This window comes from Aplysia californica, unplaced genomic scaffold (assembly GCF_000002075.1).
Source record: "Aplysia californica isolate F4 #8 unplaced genomic scaffold, AplCal3.0 scaffold00003, whole genome shotgun sequence".
In the NCBI taxonomy this organism is placed as follows: Eukaryota; Metazoa; Mollusca; class Gastropoda; order Aplysiida; family Aplysiidae; genus Aplysia; species Aplysia californica.
Genome location: NW_004797273.1, coordinates 2,121,767 through 2,139,623, shown reverse-complemented (window position 1 = coordinate 2,139,623; position 17,857 = coordinate 2,121,767). Strand labels below are relative to the sequence as shown.

The following is a 17,857-nucleotide window of genomic DNA, read 5'->3' as shown; positions in this document are numbered from 1 at the left end:
TAGTTGTGAATATTGTAAAGACTGTTAGATAAAGAACAGTAATGAAGACATCACCCCTTTCAACATGTGCATAAAAAGAATAAAACAAAATACGTAATCATCAACGGTAATACTTACATTAAAGCCAGACATGACAACAGGAATCGGAGTGGAAAATACATGTGTTCCTGTTTTCATAGTTTGGTACAAGACTGGGAACACATGGGCCTTCATGAACTGCCTGACAAAAAATGGAGGATGCTGGATCCAGTCGCTGACCATCTCACTTTTTTTCTCAACAGCATATGCCATTGCCTGATCAATGTGAAGCTGTCTCGAAACCTGGACTGAAAAAAGAAAAAAAAGAAAGCCTAATTTTCAAAAACAGAACCACAAGGCCACATCTATATAGGCCTACATATATTATCAGAAATATTTAGTGTTGTAGCTGGTAGTTGGTTTGTCCATTAACTCATTATGCTTATTAATTCATTGTTTTACTGTTATCGATTCAGTGTTGCTATTGTTTTTGTATTCATTGTTTTACTAAATGTGTCACGATGTGGTGCTATCAGGGGCTAGTCAATTTTTGGGCATTTGGAGTTATTGGCAAAGCTTGTTCAGTTGTCTTGCTATAGGGGGAAAAATGCCCATCTATCTTGAAAAGAAGTCGAGATATTTAAGATCGGAGAAGGTGGGGTCGTGTGGTTTCAAAAGTAGAAATAATGAGAAAATGGCCGTCAAAGTCTGGTTATTAATTCCATAGCTTAATAGTCTGTGGAAACTGAAAACTGATACTATCTGAGCCTTTAATTAACGTTTTTCAGTAAAAATCCACTCAGAAATGTGTTCATAATTGGACAACAATGGTGTTAAGCCAAAAACCAGAAATTCAATAAAAATTGCCAAACTGGCAGAAAAATGCCAGTTTCTTCAATATCGTTATTTTGACGAGCGTCTGATTTCACCACACTGCCTCACAAATTTAAAAATTTTTAGGTTCCGAAACACCACCTGCACTACACTACATAGATTGGCATTTCGAATGCTGAGCAGACCTTCGACATTCCACTGACACATTTTTGCATTATGTAAAACTACTTGTTTTTTTAGAAGAAGAGTACACAAAATAAAACAATGCTGTGTCATTTATACCTGTCAATTGTTTTCGTGACAATTCGTCTACAGATTGCAGTGCCCCAAGTGAAAGTTTGTAGAGTTTGACTTTCCTACTTTCTGGATTCACCCGCATAGCTTGACCAAGACGAGTTTTCAACAATCCATCCAGGCTCTGAAAAGAAACGAGAGTTACAAATCCTAGTCAGTTTAATTTGTTTTATGTGTAAATCACTTTTTTTGCAACTGATTAAGAGCACTATGAATAAATATGTGAGGCAGCATGGTGGAATTAGGCTCTCGTAAATTTTTGGGCATGTAGAGTTATTGGTATCATCTTAAAGCTTGTTCACTTGTCTCTATTGGGATGAAAAATATATCCATTTATCTTGAATATAAGTCGAGATATTTGCGAAAGAAGGAGGTGGGGGTCACCTGTTTTCAGAGGTAAAATTTGTGAGAAAATGGCACCCAAAGATTAGTTATTTCCTTAGCTTAAAAGTCCGTGGTAAATGAAAATTTACATTTTTTGTGCCTTTGATCCACGTTTTTCTGAAAAATCCACACAGAAATGAGTTCTTTAAGGGGCATGAAAGGTGTGGAGCCAAAAAACAAAAATTTGATAAAAATTCATGAACCTGCTGAAAAATGCAAGTTTCTTCATTTTGATTATTTTGACGAGAGCCTGATTCCACCACGCTGCCTAACATATAGTCTTGACTTGACAATGAATGCGTTCTGACCCGATAAAAATGTTAAATCATGAATTTCTACAGAAGTAAGCTTAACAACAGTTTCTGCAAACTTGGTCATGTACTTGGAACCAGTGCCTGTATCTCTGGTAGAAAGTCAAATTTAAAATAAATATAAAGAAACATATTGGCAATCTCAACATAATATAAATCTTTAAAAAATGAAAACAAATGTTCGACTTTAAGGCTGAACTTGAAGGAGAAAGAGTGGAAAATTTTAGAAACATTTTGTGCAAGGGAAATGAACCCCTCAGTTTTTTTGTCTAGAAACTAGTGTCAAATTGGCAACTGTGCAAGAAAAGGAATCCAAATTATGTTATGATGAATAGTGACTACACAGAAAGTACTGCAGATTATGAGTTCTCTATGCAACTGGTTTTGAAACGATGTAGTAAGACTGCTTCAATTATAATTAATTAACATATTATATATGGTAATGAGAACAAATTTTTAAAAGGGATCTTATAGATTCACAACCATACTTGATTCGTAAAAGGTGCAATCCTGTCTTTGATGTCAGCCTTGATGTTGTGAGCCACAATCTTCCCAGCATGACGAACAACTTTGGCCATGCCAGCATTCAGAATACCTCCTGCATATCGAGCAGCGTGTAGCATTCTTGGAGAAATATACACCGTGTGCTGTATGCGAGTTGGCTCAACGAGTTCCACATTCCATGAAATTTTATCACTGCCCTGACCTGTCTCTGCTTCTTCAGTGTCCTGTCAGACAAAATTATACCCAGCGAAGAATAAATATCAGACTTTAATTTTCGGGGTTTTTTTGTTTTTTTAGTAGAAGTTTTACGGCACTCGCAATTGCATAAGGTCATATGAGCGTCAAGGGGTGGATGGTAACAGAAGTCCTTACAGGGAATTGGGCTTACTCTGCTCACCTCTCTAGCTTCACAGCACAAAGTTTGCTTCAACTATCAAGGCACCCCGGAAATAGCAGGGAAAGAGTGTGACAAACATACAAAAGAAGTTGAGGAAAAATGACGATAGTAAAGATTAGGAAAGAAAAAGCAACAGTTCCCTGTTGCAGTTCAGGCACATTTATGAGCATGACATTGGTGAATCAGCCCATTTACAATTCTACTGTGCATAAGAAAGAACAAGTTAATGACCCCCTTTGGGAATGGCCTAAAGACACTTTAGTAGAAATTGGACAAAAATTTTAGAGGTGACATAGGATGAATGAGTGACTCAATGACATCTTGAAAGAAGTTGAAACAAAGACACTACAACATAAAGCAGATTACCACTTAAATCTCTAAATTTTCTATGTAAGAGCAATAATAATGATAATATTAACTGTGAAATAAAGTATAACCTCAGAAAAGTTTTTTTTTTAAAGAAAAGAAAAGAATTGGACACATCACCTGTATATACTTTTGTCTTTACAATGTGTCTGATTGAGTTAAAATTTACAATTGTAAAATAGACAATTTAAAAAGTTTTGACTCAATTTATGCACTGTGTATGAACAGGGCTTTTTTCTTCTTCTTACTGATAATAATACTAACAATAATAATAATAATAATAATAATAATAATAATAATAATAATAATAATAATAATAATGATGATGATAATGAGGATGACGATGATGATGATGATGATGATGATGATGCTGATGATAATGATAATAACAGTAATAAAGCAGATCATTTCTAGAGTGCCCTCTCCCCTACAGATACAGCTCTCATCACTGTACAATACTTTTGTTTTAACATAATGTTGTAAAGTATGCATCACATTGTGTGCCTGATTCCTCATATTCTCTCACACACACACACACACACACACACACACACACACACACACACACACACACAGAGAGAGAGACACACACACACACACACATACACATACACACACGCCCACACAAAAGCATACACCAACATGTGCTCCCAAACATGTCCCACATTGGATGCAGGCGCTTAGCTTGTCTCAAACAAAAAGAAAAAAAACATTTTCATAACTTCAAGACACTATATTAGTAGCTTTAATATTGTTGTCAGTCTGATTTTAGTACAAGACCCGAGAATTGTCCTTGCCTGAATGGGCTGAAGATCGAATTCTATTCTTTTGGGTCCCATCATCTGAGCTTGCAACCTTGTCTTAGAGCCATCAGTAGCCGTATATGTCCATCTGCACTGGGGCGGTCTTTTTTTGGCAAGGGTTAAAGTGGTCAGCAAGCCTCTCTTTCCAGCCAGCACTGACATCTTAAAAAGAGATGAAGAACAAAGGAAAAAATGTTTGAGGAGAAACACTAAAACATTTAAATTTTAATGTACAATTGGGTAGGGGCTCTCACAATCTAGAGGTCTCTTCCCATTCAAAAGATCCTGGAATCAAAACCTGACAGTGACAAAAACATTCTGTTCTCCAACATGTTGAAATACCCTTTCCTGTTCTCTAGCCCCGTTCTGTCATCTGCTGTTACCTTCACTTCCCCCTTCCCCAACCCTGAGGCATTCCTGTGCTCCTCTTTCCCTTACTCCTGATTTTTTCTACAGCAGCTCCTGGATCCTTCTTAATGCTGTCTTTCAGCTACACCCCCTGATCTTTGGGTAGGTAAGATCAAATGCTTAGCCTTCTCGGATAAGGCTTATTTTATATTTCTGTTTCAGAAAATAAATCTGTGGAAGGCATTACAATTTAACCTGAGTCAAGCTCAAGTTTCACTCTTGTCAGGTATTTAACGCCCTCCTCTAAAGACTAAGCCAAATGGGAAAGTTTGTGTAAGTAAAGGTGAGGCGTGCAAACAAAATAAGTTACTTCTTGCAATCCACAAATGGAGATATTGGCCAAAAATCGACGCTAGGGTCAAATTTGTATATTTTCTATTGATGCCATATTCTTTAACTATAACCCGTCTTATGTTATTCCATACTTGTAAATTGTAAAAACTTCACCTATAAACGTGACGTATCTATTTCCATGAAGCTTGAATAGGAGAAGTTACTCATTTTGTATGCACGCTTCGCAAAGGGTCTTCTCCAAGCACACAACTTCAGACTGAGTTGAGCTCTGAAACCCTAAACCCAAATTTTCATGACCATTAGTCTCATGTCTTGGGGGTTTTTTTGGTGTTCCCAACTGCATAAGGTCATATGAGCACCAAGGGGAGAATGTCAACAGAGAAGTCCTTACTCTGCTCACTTCTCTAGCTTCAACAGCACAAAGTCTGCTTCAACTATCAAGGCACCCCGGAAATAGTGGGACAAACATACAAAAGAAGTAGAGGGAAAAGAACAATAGTAAGGATAAGGAAAGAAAAAGCAGCTGTTCCCTGTTACAGTTCAGGCACAGTTATGAGCATGACATTATTGAGTCAACTCATTTACAATTCTACTGCGCATAAGAACAAGTTAACGTCCCGTCCCCCCTTTGGGAATGGCCTAGCGTAAAGACACATCAGTCAGTAGCACCACCCCGGGGGGGGGGGGGGGGGGGGGGGGGAGTCTTATGTCTAACTAAAAGACAACTGACAGCAAACTGAACAGAGAGATATAACAGAATATATCAAATATACCGTGAAGTAAGGTGTAAAAAAAAAGGGGGGGGGGGGGAAATCCCCACTAACATGGTTATCCACTTGAAAATCGCTGGACGCTTGGATTCCTTCCTCACTTCTCTTTTTCTCCAAATCTAACTTGAAGTCAAGGGCTGTACTTGTCATGTTCACTTGGGTTGTTATATCCCCTTTGTTCACATCACTGGACTCTAATAATAGTAACAAAGAAAAGGAAATGATCTCAAAAGTTGTATCCTTTACTTAGGCATTATTAAATTTCTTTTTTTTAAACTTGTTAAAGTGATTACAAGAAGAATGTAATTTTCTAAAATTGTGCATGTCTTTCAAAAATTGTCAAAGTAAACCGTTAACCATACACATATATTATTTTCTGCTTAGATATTAAAATGAAAAGACAGAAAAGAAATGATCATCAAAAGAATTTTTAAAGAAAGGGAGCTGGTTATCCCACTGGAAACCATTCTCTATTTCTATTACATTGTATAAGATAAATAAGATGATATTATTTAACACGTGTTGCAAAGTTTTGCTATCCATATACAGGGAAAGGAGAATCAGCTCCAATAACATTAGCAAGCTTAAAAAAATAAAACATTATAAAATATCAGGTTCACTTAATTGCCAATAATAAGAAAAATAAGAAAGTGTATTTTAACTTCATTCAGAACCCTTGTAGAATGAGAGAATATCATGAAACTCTTTTCCTTTCCAGGGAAAGGAATTAATGCGTATCCTTCCATAAAAAGAAAAGTGGCACCCTTTCAAAGAGTGCCCTGATGAAAAGTAAATTTGAATGTTACAAGACAGACTGAACCTCCTTCTCAGAAACATGAAGAGGAGCCAGAAGGGTAAAGGTAACTTAAGGCCATCTGAGTGCACTGTACACAGAGCACTGACACTAGTATGTTTGTTAGGTTTGGTAGAATGTTTTTGTGGCAACAACAGCTTATTCTCAAAATTTCAACCCTATCCGTACGTCATGTTTTACTATCGTATCTAAACGACGTAGGGAACTCTGTCCCAACATTTTCCAAAGAGGAAATTTACTAGTTAATCCAATCCGTACACTTTGCATAGCAGTCTGTCAAAATGATTTTTTGAGAAATACTGAAAAGAGATATCCATACTAAAACTATTCTAAAATGTGAAGAATACAACTCGTGGAGTACAAAATGACGCCAGAGTGTACGGATAGGGTTAAAACATTACTTATGAAGCCACCAGAAGTTGGAACTACGGAAAGTTCAAAATCAGACAAAATTCGATTATACAAATTGGTCAACATAATCTTGCTAAAAAAAATGTATTTTCTCAAACAATGATCAACAAATGTTTCCACTTTTTCTTGGTCACACGATAACAGCCTAGAAGTTTTTTTGGGTTTTTTTATTGAGTACATTCCTTCATTATAACAGAGGGGATCAAGCTGCTGGCCGTTTTGTTTTTTCTGCTGTACTGCTATCATTCTAGTCTCACAAAACTGATTAATCCTGTATCTATAATTGAGTATGTATAAACATCAGTCCTACAGTTTATGGGGACAATATCAGAAAGAACTATGAAACAGAGCAAGTCAAGCCACTTCAAGGATCTTGGGTTTCTTTTGTTTAAGTAAAAGTTTCACAGCACTTGCAACACAATTAGGTCATGTAATTGCTGAAGACTAAAGGTGCTACTAGAGTATAAACTAACACAAAAAAGAAGGAGATATAGGGAGATAGATATTTGATAGAAAAGATTGAGCAAACCACATCTGAGCACCAGCCAACCACCCACTCTTCAAGGATCAAAAGACTAGTGAAGCCATAGCTTATCCAACTTCCATTTCTCGAGCTCAAAGCTGAGAAAATGATTCAAATCCCTCACCAGGACAAAACGCTAAAGGCTGTCTCAAGTTAACCCCACATCCCAATCTTCAGGCACCCTTAGTCTGTTGTAGAACTTACCGTAATAGAGGAGATCAAATTCCGGAGAGACAGAATGTAGACGAGCATGAGCACGGACATGATGCTCTATGGGGGAACTCTTCACATAATGAATGTAGTGAGTCACGTTTGTCCGTGGAGATTTTAGCGTCAGATCATAATCAAAACTTTTGAAGTGCACCAGTTCTACACGGATATTGAAAGAGCGATCAAGTCTGTGATTGGTTGTCTCCACCAAAGACCAGTTGTGGTGATGATGGAATACTTCCTTTGTGCTGTAATGCTCTGCAGATGCATTTAATGTCCAGTCATGGATACGGTCATCGACGTACATCTTCATCTTTTTCCTGGAAAAAAACCCAGATTCCAACACTATGAGCTTATACTTATCAAGTGCTCCTCGCAATTTAACCAGTTTATCAATGGTCCTAAAGATCAAATTTTAAAAGTCTTATTTCTCTATCGAGATATGAGCTATTATAAACTTAAGAACAGTCCAAATAGTGCAATTAATTGTAGCTGAAATCTCTTGTTGACAAACTATAAATACAATAAGCTCACCATAAAGATATGGAGCAGTAATCTACGCTGTAAGAAAGAAATTCACACAGATGACAAGAATTCACAGAAACAAACAATAAATCTGAAACTATTGTAGCTCAGTAAATGAACAAAACAAGAAAAATACTAAGTATGTGAAGATATTCCTACATTTGTCCATTGAATATGGCGCCTTCAAAGGAGAGCAGTTGAGTCTCCGTGTGAGGTAAAGAGCTGTTCAAAAACCACTGTAACTCTGCCCCAACGTTCTTCCTTCCTTGAGGTGTATCCGCAAAGTGAGGAATCATCTTGATTGAGGCATCCGTTTTCAAGTTCCAATAAGGCTGTTTCCAAAAGACAACATCTCCTTCCTGTAGTACGAAAAGGACCTCCTTCAGTTTATACATTTTCACTCACACTCTTCAATGATAATTTGAAGTGTACATTTTCCAACATGGCTTGTGATTCATATTTTGCTTATTTCAGAACCTTCTTAGCAGGCGGTACTTCAACTTAGTAAATAGAAACATTTTAATATCTCACTTATTTCTCGTATTTGTTTTATGATAAGTCGAGGCCGTTTTGGATTGGCAAGTAACTTAATCTGGTACAGTTTTCTCATTCAATAAAAAAAATAAAATAACATAATCGAAAATAAAAATAAAAAACAGTTTAGAAGAAAACCTGTACATGTCATTGTGTGGCTGTAAAACTTATTTCCCAAGAAATTTTTTGAAATGCAAAAAAAAAAAAGTAACTGTTTCGAACCACTTCAAGATGATAAATTTTAATAACACACAAAAGTGTTTACTTACTGTTTGGTTCAACAACAGCCCTGTCTGTTCATCAGAGTCTACTATGCTATTTGGAACAAGAGAGGAGTCGCTTGACTTTCGACTCAGGAAAGTGAGCAACCTCAACTGCAAGCATATCGAAACAAGTCAAAAGTACAGTATTAGAATACATCATTTAAAAAAACAACAGTGAGAAGCAACATATTTCATCAGCTTTCCAGAAAAAAATTGAGTCAAATTCTTTTGTAGTCAATACAGAAGTGTTTATATCAAGACTATAATTCTGCTGCTCCGCTGTACTTTTCTCAAGTTACTCTCATTTTACCCTCTATGATACTTTTAGGTCACGCCGGGGTGCATGAAAATGAGCATGGTGATGAACTTGCCGACAAAGCAGCACCCAATGGCCGAATCATGCTCGACCCACCAATGGTGATCGCCAGATGCAAGGAGAGCCTTCACGGCCAAGAGGAGACAGAGTCCAACACACTCAGCACAATAAAAGAAAAGTGTGCGCAGGGCACAGGGAAAAAAAGTTTGCTCCGAGGAGTGGTCAGGCGTTTCTCAAACCAGCTCCTCATGGAGACAATAAGCAGGAAGACTCTGGGGTGGACTCTGGAAAGGAGAGATGAGCAGCTATGGACATGTGCCACCTGTTATGATTCTAGCTCTGGATCCAAGTAATTCAAAGTAATTCTATGATACTTTTAGAATTAGAATATGATCAACATATGGTAAATTCCACACAAAAACTTGAAAATGCCTTGCGAACATTTGTAGTATTAAACATTTTTTTCACAGTATTTATTTTCTCCCACTGGAATAAAGCTGCCTTCTAAATTTACTGCAATCCGACTGTTGCTAGTTTTACAGAACACCCTTCCTGCCCCTATAAAGCTTTATAGGTTTAAGGAAGAGGAGTCTAGGGGCTTCAATTGGCTAAATATGGGTAGAGGTTTTTACTACCATCTACTGTTATCAACTTACACACATTGATTGATACAAGCCAAAGATTACCTTGGCAGACTGGTACATTGATGACGCTTTCTCCGAGAAAGAATGCTCCAGTTTTCCAAAGGATGATAATACGGATCGCTTAGGCCTCTGAGATATTCACATCAAAAGAGAAGAAACAAAAATGCTATAAGCGCTTATCATGAATGTTTTTACACCCTACATGTTATACGCAATGTCACGATGCAAAGAGAGTAAATTATCATGAATAGAGTTACACTTTATTCCATTGCCAATGTCATAAAAGTCACTTGAACATAATGTCCTTTGAAATTTTAAGTAGTTATTTTCCCAAGCTGGTCTGCAGCAGAGAACAGAGTGTTTGCAAAGTCTGTTGTTGATACATTTAGGTAGACTATGGCAGGATGGAACTGGAGTAGATAGCGATCAATTCAACATCAGCTAAAACTAGATCTTTTTTGCACTGTGTGAATTTACACAGATTTGCTCATCATATCTGTTGACAAATGAGCTCATTCCAAGTCCTTACCATTATGGACAATATGACAATGTAACAAATAAACCATCACGACTTATTTACAGTCAACACCCAGAATATCAAAACAAACAAAAAAACAAAGAACAAAAAAGAAAGGTATTAAACAGAGAGGAGCAATTAAAAAAGAAGAAAAACATATTTTCATGATCAAATAGTGGGTTTTTTTCACTGGGCTTACTGGCCCTTATTTAGACAATATTTGCTTCTATAAACAACTCATCAGAAGATTTCGAGAGGGCAAAAAATTTAACAGCTTACCTGTAGTAAGACCTCCTCATCTGCTCTGAAAGTGACATTTGAATGTAGGGTCAAATCTGCTAAAGGCATAGCTCTGGGTCCACTGGCTTCACCACCCAAGTCAATGGTGAATTTTTGTTTGTTCTCTAGATGCATGGTCCAGTCAAACAAGAACAGTCTGGCATCTGACCGATTGCGAACGTGGGCATCCATATGGATCTCATCCTAGAGAAAAAGCATATCATTTAATTTTTGGAGATTTGTATTTTAACGATTAATATGACACCCACATTCAGAATATGTTTTGGAAGAGCAAAGTCTTTCATGTATGCAATAGACAGAAACTCAAAATATGTTTCTTCTATCTCTTTGTTCTTTTGCAACATTCAGGGTAGTCAAGTGAAAGTTCCTCAACCAATGAGCAATTTATTTTTATTTATAAAACCTGTCTTACTTTTCAAGCGCAATGTACCTCACTTCTCAAATGATTATCAACATGCTGATTGAGAACAGGGTGTTCAACCCCTAGAAACAGAACAAAATTGAACTGCCAATTGGTTTCCACTGGCATTGTGTCTTCCAGAAAGGTACCTTTTTTTTCTGTTCTCACCCAGCAGCAAATATCCTGTAGTGACCCACAAAGGCATATATTTGTAATAGTGCCTGTGCTGATGTTTTTGTACATGTGACATTGACGGAATCTCTGAATTATTTCATTTATACTTGACACTGTGTCATAAATGTGTAAAATCTGTAAGATGTCTCTCTACCCGTAAAAAAAACAACCCAAAACATTTCAGTACAAAGCTGTTTTCCATGCATTCATGTAAATATCATAGGAGATTTTCTTAACAAAATGTATAAAAGTTCCTACACAAAATTTTACAGGCACAAGGAAAATGATGAAACCTAAAAAGCTACCGTCAAATTTCCATCCTGGATCCAGTAGATGTCAGTGACTCTGTCAGCAGCTTTCAGATCAGCAATCAAAGCCGTGTCTGTGGTAATGTTGTGACCTGTGGAGGCAAAGCAATTATGAAATGAAGGAAAGTTTTTCTGCTTTTAACTGAAGAAAATCTATTGAGTGCTGATGTAAAAGTACTTGTGTGTTACTTGAGAAATTATTAGCTAATTCCTTTAAGAATTGACAAGAAATCATGGCATTTGAAAGACAACAGAAAGTATTAAAGCTTATTACCTTTTGCAGAAATTATGCACTTTATGCCCATCTAAGTGCAGGTGCAATTGTTTTTCAAAGGTAGAAATTCATATGGATGATCACGCTAAAAATTGAAAATTCAAATGAATGACTTCTGCATCTTAGTTACATCGCAATCACATACACAATATTTTAAGCCAGAAAATTGTACCAAAAAATGAAGAATGAGGTGTCACTGACAATAGAAGTGGGAAGACACTATCAAAGAGCAGTCAAATTTTTCCTTAAAAAGACACTACTTGAGGGTATGTTTTGTGTGCCATGTTTGAGGCTCTAAATACAGCAGCTTTATGTTTTCTTTCCTTTAAGAGCTGCTCGAGGAGAAAGGAGAACGGGGGGGGGGCTCTCAGGGTCAAGAGGCTACGGTTTTTGCCTCTCATTCAATAGGTCCTGGGTGTGAAACCTGACAGTGGCGGAAAATTTTCTTCTCTAAAGTGTTCTCCTTTCACCTCCTTTCCTGCTCTCTAATCTTTTTTTGCCAGAATTTCTGCCCCTTCACCCTCCCCTTTGACCCCTCCTCTGGGCTTTTTACTCTTTCTGCAGCCTTTCTACTGCTCCTCCTTGACTCCTTTTTACTGCTGTCTGTCAGCCACACCCCTGATGTTATGGTAGGTAAGATCTAACACCTAGCCTTCTCGGATAAGATCTCGTGAGCAAGTTGCGCATGCTAAAAATCCCTTGATGGCCCAAAATCGATAAAAATAGGCTTCGGCCACCACCTGAGCAAAATTCAAAATTAATTCCTACCAAATTAAAAATGTTTAATGTGTCCCGGGCGCTTATATGACCTTACGCAGTTGCGAGCGCAGTAAAATACCTCACCACAACAAACAAACAAAAAAACAAGTCTGAAGAGCTGCGGTTACCTGGAGCATACGCATAGGTCCTCATAAACTGTTTCCAAATCTCTGTCATTGGTGTTTCAGAGTAGTTGGTCTGTTTGTGAAAAGAGAATGTGGACAGATGACCTTCAGCAGCAGCGAGCTCAGGACGAGGGTGCAAGGCGTACAACAATCCTAATTGTGGTTCACTAAGAAAAAAACAAAATATAATTTGTAAAATAGTATGTGTATCATACTTTAGATAATTATATTTTTAAAATGCCCTTGATTATACAGTTTCCTGTGCACTGAATTAACTAGTCAAACCAAATCAAAGTTCAGCAGGACAGGAAATATTAACATCTGGATTATGTATGGCAAAGAACAAAACCTAAGCCCGCCACTTTAAATATGAAAGATCATGGACACAAACTTTGAAATGCCTAGAAGTTTTTGAAGCTATAAATTAATTGGATTAGCCGGTCAGGTCTCTACTCTGATGTGACACAAAGCAAAATAAAAAGCATGAACTAAAAATGGCCAACACCAGGAGCATTTATCTACTCCGATAACAAATTGGTATATCATTTCATTAGAATGACTTGACTTCTAGTTTCTAGACAGCAATGCTGATCATTTGCTTCATAAAATGCGTTTTAAACTAATGCAAATTACATATCTTCTATTCTTAAAATCACCACACAGAAGAAAGCTAAAAGTTGACACCTTGCTATTGCAACTTCTCAACAACTTCCTAAAAACAGAATATCGAAGCAGCCAATGTCCACATAATCATGGATTTACAGCTTGTGGAGTTTGTCCCTTAATTGACATGAGAAAGAATTGCAGCCATAAAAAAGGGGTCTAAAATATGTCATCAATATTCATGAACTGTATCCTTAGGGCTGAAGAGATGCAGTAGCGATATGGAGCAGAACATTTTAATGGGAAGAGGGTGGAACAAATAAAATTGATGGGGTAACTGAACAAGAAAGTGGAGCATTCGTGCCCTGGGAATAGTTTCAAAAACTTCTTTACATTTTAAAAATACTTTAAAATTTATACCAGTACACTTTTCACTAATACCTATCAACAATACTCTGATTTATGCAAAGGAATTTCATGCAACAGAAATATGTCACTTATTGGGTAAGGCTGTTTAGCTTATTTTGGACTGCTTTATTCATCAATAAGAACATTGTGATAAATTATTAAGTACATTCCTCTAAACAGTAGTAGTGAGGAGAGGGAGGGCAGCATTACCAGTAGTACTTGAAAAAAACATCAACAGCCTGGTAATATTTGTGTGGCATTTGTTCTGAACATGAAAAGTCCACAGAAAGAGCGCCAAGCGATACGTTGACATGAAGAAGTTTTTCTTTTCCTTCCATTGTCTCAACAGGCAACTCTGTCGATTCATTTCTTTCACTGGCCTTTCTCTGAAGGGGAAAAATAACACATGGTTCAAATACTTGAATATTTCACCAGATATTTTTTACAAAGACAAGTTCAGTCATCTGTAGCTTTTCCACATGACTTTCCAACTAATGTTGCCTTTCTGCTGTACCATGTATGCTGCCATTCAAAGGCAGAGCAACATGACAGCATATTTCATAATTTTGAGAAAAATGCAAAAGATTCTTGATAGACAATTAGGGCCCAACTACCCATATCAGCCACTTAGTACTTTATCACTTTGAAAATAGCTATTTTGAACGTAGATGCATCATCCTGATTTTAACACAAGAAGGATATATGGGCAAGACTAGGGTAAACAATCCAATAAACCCTGAAAACGCAATTTCATCAGATATGTTGCTCTGCCTTGGGACAACGGAATGAATCTATTTCATTTTTCCCCCCAATCAGACAGTTTTACTCATAAGTGAATAACAAAATCTCTTTCATGTTGTAATGCTGTAATGGTGAACACTGAGGAAAACAAATAAGTTCAACAGAATTCAAGCATATTTCACAAGTCACCATTTAGTTATTCTGAAGAATTGCTCTTTTCTCATGTAAAATCTAAAGCAATATTGATATCGCTGAGCCAGAATATTAAAGCAAATAGACTGCTTGGTTTACGTCTCCACCATACACCACATTGAAAAGTGACATATATGACAAGGTCTTACACTAAGCAGTCTTAAAAGACATCAATAACACATATATACTCAAAGAATTTTGTTTTGTTCAAGCTTAAGATAAGTTCTGAGTTGTACAGTATTTTTCCTTGAATATTGAAACTTGAAAGCACATTAATTTTTTTCTTGACTTCCCACAATATAACTTTAGCCTTTTCAAAAGATAGATTGCATAATAATCAGAAAGGGTATTCACATTTTTTTTCACCTAATATAGGTTTTTTAAATGCCCATTAACATAATTTAGATTATTTAGGGGGCGGGTTTCAACCCTGCCTGTCGGGGCCAACGTAGGCTCAAGATACTCAGTAAAAGTTTTCCCTACAATGCAATCAATCTCAGGTCTTCTGTATGCAATGGCAAAGCACCTGATCCCTACACCAGAGACGCCAGGGTAAACACAAATGTGTAACAATGGCAATAGATATGCAAGAAATCAGTAACTGCAAAAATGTCCATACATGATGTATGCTCGCTTTTAAGCACAAGGGGGCTATCCCGAAAAATGCAGTTTTGAGAAAATCTAAGGTAAAGTTTTTGACCCTTGATCAGTTTCTTTAAAAGACAAGAAATGTTTTCTCTATAACCAAACAAATATACACAACACCAAAGCCAAACTTCTCCTATAGGTAGGACAATGCCCACTTTTGGTGTAGGTTAAGATTTTTGGAAACCACCGAAATCTGGGTTAGCCCACTTGTCCTTAAAACTGACCATATATAGTTGAGCAATACATTATACACTTGCATACCTCAAAGATGAAAGAACTGAGTAATTTTCCATTCTGTGTGATCCTAGAACAAATTTTCTTCAGAGAAATCCCTGGCACTGAAAGAGATGTCCGTTCCATATGGTAGTGCAGCGAAGCTTCTGGAATACTTCCCGAAATAACAAGAGAGTTTTTCGTCTCATCCATGGAAACATTGAAATCAACAGTTCTGGACAATTCAAAACCTGCCAATAAAAAAAAAACAACAGAGTTTATTCATCAATTTGTTTAGGGTATTAGGAAGTGAATGCCCCCCCCCCACCCCTTTCACAACACATTTTTTTTAAACCCCAAAACAACTGTAGTAAGCTGTCCAAAACAGTAAAATTATTGAAATAATATAAAAACAGAAAAGCAGCGCAACCACCAAAAGTATCTTCGAACTACATGTGACAAACATCTCTTTGATTTTTAAAAAGAATTTAAGCAAACTGAACTCTGTAAAACAAAGTATACATAATATCATTAAATCCTTCTGCAGGACATAGCCCACCTTTGCCCTCAAAGTGCATCTTTGTGAGAGAACCTGCACACTTAGCTGTTTCCGCAGATTTTATATTTTTATGCGTTAATCTCAACAGGAATCTGTCCAGCATCCTGCAAGAAAGAAAAAGCAGTGTTCAGTAAAAGAAGAACTTCTCCTTCACAAAAGTTGTCAAAAGACTTATACATTAACCCTATCCGTACATTGTTTTTTTCTATCTTATCCATACGACGTGGAGAACTCTGAGCCACCACTTTCCAAAGAGGAAATTTACTTGTCAATCTGATCCGTATGCTTTGCATAGCAGTCTGTCAAAATGAATTCTGGAGAAATACTGAAAGTTTCAAAGAGATCTTCACACTAGAAGTATTCTAAAATGTGAAGAATGTAACCCCGGGGGTACAAAATGATCCCAGGGTGTACAGATAGGGTTAAGTACAAGCTACAAATTGTCACAATAGTAAGAAAAATAAGAAAACTGCTAATTTACTTTTCTATTCACCAAGTAAAGCGCAAGGTCAAGAGGAATTGCTTATTTTACTTGCCACGGTAACAAGATGTTTTTTTGCTTTCCTTTAACTTGTCCATACCATTTATTCAACATAGGGTTACAACTAGAGATTAGTATGTAAGACCAAACTTACATGTTAATCAACTAATATCAACAGCAGCATTAGATCATTGCAAGTACTCAAAATAATCCTTAACTGCCTGCACCCCCCCCAATAAATTACCTAAGCATTCACATATTGACAGTGCACATTTAAGTTGCTTTTTGAAAGTGTTACAACTTTTACACTTTCATGAAATATGAAGATATCAAAGTCAAGAAAATATCCATCAAGAGTCTTAATTATAAAAAAAAATTAATTAATTCATCAGATCCATAAGTTCAAACATAAAATCGCTTACAAATCTTGAAGACGAAGGATGCCTTTCATTCTGTAAAAGCTGGACAAGAAGAAGAGTTCTGATGGATGAGGGGAATCATCCTGATGAAACACTCCAGACAGACACACACTTTGGCCGAGCATTTGTGTGTAGATGTTAGGAAGACATGTCTCAAAATCCTTTTTGCTGCCGTGCATGGGAATAACCTCAGAATTTCTGTACAAGACTATGTCTGACCTGTAACACAGATAGATAGATACATAGATACATAGAGAGAGAGAGACAGAGAGAGAGAGACAGAGAGAGAGAGACAGAGAGAGAGAGAGAGAGAGAGAGAGAGAGAGAGGTAGAGAGATACGCCAAGACAGAGAGCAAGACGTAGCGAAAAAAAAGAGAGAGAGAGAGAGCGAGCGAGACAAAGAGAGATAGAGAGAGAGAGAGAGAGAGAGAGAGAGAGAGAGAGAGAGAGAGAGAAAGACAGAGAGAAAGAGAGAGCAACTAACCTGAAGGAGCATTGAACACCATCAATACGAATAAACCAATCTATAAAATTAATCTGAAAAACCTTGCCATAGCTCGTTCTTCGGATTGGTTGACAAAAAGAATGAACAAAAGAAAACGTCGAAAACGAAATAAAGCAATTGAGGAGAAACCAGGCGAAATACTTTTATAACGTTTTATTATGTTCAACGTGACGAATTCTTACAACAAATCATTACACACTATAATATAGCAGCTTCCTTTCTAAAGTGGAAATTATTCATAATCGAATTTTGTTTGAGTTCCCCAATTCACAACAAAACAAGTCCAAAAGAAAAACGCAAACTTGTTAACATTACTGAATAGGGCAACGCATTCTGTTTTGCTTTCAATATAGTGACAGCTACAAATAACGCCGAATCAATCAAACTTTAAAAATCAACTCGATAGAATTCTTTAGAAATTGTGTACATTTTTCAATTAAAGGGGAACTTGGTTTACACAGTACCGGTCTTTGTTCGCCGTTTCTTGTTTTCGATCATATTGTCGATATCTTAGTTATTTCGAATGAGACTGCGTGTAATCAAAAGTAAACAAAAGTTATTACAAAAAAATCCGTCGCCTCATCTCTCTCTCTCTCTCTCTCTCTCT

General features: G+C 36.8%; 2 protein-coding genes across 2 annotated transcripts in view; both read right to left on the bottom strand.

The window, feature by feature from the left end:
* Positions 1–10: 10 nt before the first annotated feature.
* Positions 11–2,570, bottom strand: LOC118477240. The gene is made up of 3 exons (XM_035968241.1): positions 2,330–2,570; positions 1,135–1,270; positions 11–326 (listed from the first exon to the last, which is right to left on the bottom strand). The coding sequence occupies exons 1-3, from the start codon at positions 2,462–2,464 to the stop codon at positions 25–27; spliced, it is 573 nt and encodes a 190-aa protein (XP_035824134.1). The 5' UTR covers positions 2,465–2,570; the 3' UTR covers positions 11–24.
* Positions 2,571–3,224: 654 nt separating this feature from the next.
* The window catches only part of LOC101851992, an 18,278-nt gene continuing 3,645 nt past the window's right edge, over positions 3,225–17,857 (bottom strand). The window contains exons 5-18 of the mRNA XM_013079417.2: positions 16,748–16,963; positions 15,845–15,948; positions 15,334–15,536; positions 13,702–13,877; positions 12,484–12,647; positions 11,320–11,414; positions 10,420–10,623; positions 9,666–9,752; positions 8,670–8,774; positions 8,026–8,225; positions 7,336–7,661; positions 5,438–5,577; positions 3,906–4,073; positions 3,225–3,257 (exon numbers count right to left, since the gene is read on the bottom strand). Of these exons, the coding sequence (XP_012934871.2) occupies positions 3,225–3,257; positions 3,906–4,073; positions 5,438–5,577; positions 7,336–7,661; positions 8,026–8,225; positions 8,670–8,774; positions 9,666–9,752; positions 10,420–10,623; positions 11,320–11,414; positions 12,484–12,647; positions 13,702–13,877; positions 15,334–15,536; positions 15,845–15,948; positions 16,748–16,963 (2,221 nt within the window). The remainder of the gene's footprint in view (positions 3,258–3,905; positions 4,074–5,437; positions 5,578–7,335; positions 7,662–8,025; positions 8,226–8,669; positions 8,775–9,665; positions 9,753–10,419; positions 10,624–11,319; positions 11,415–12,483; positions 12,648–13,701; positions 13,878–15,333; positions 15,537–15,844; positions 15,949–16,747; positions 16,964–17,857) is intronic.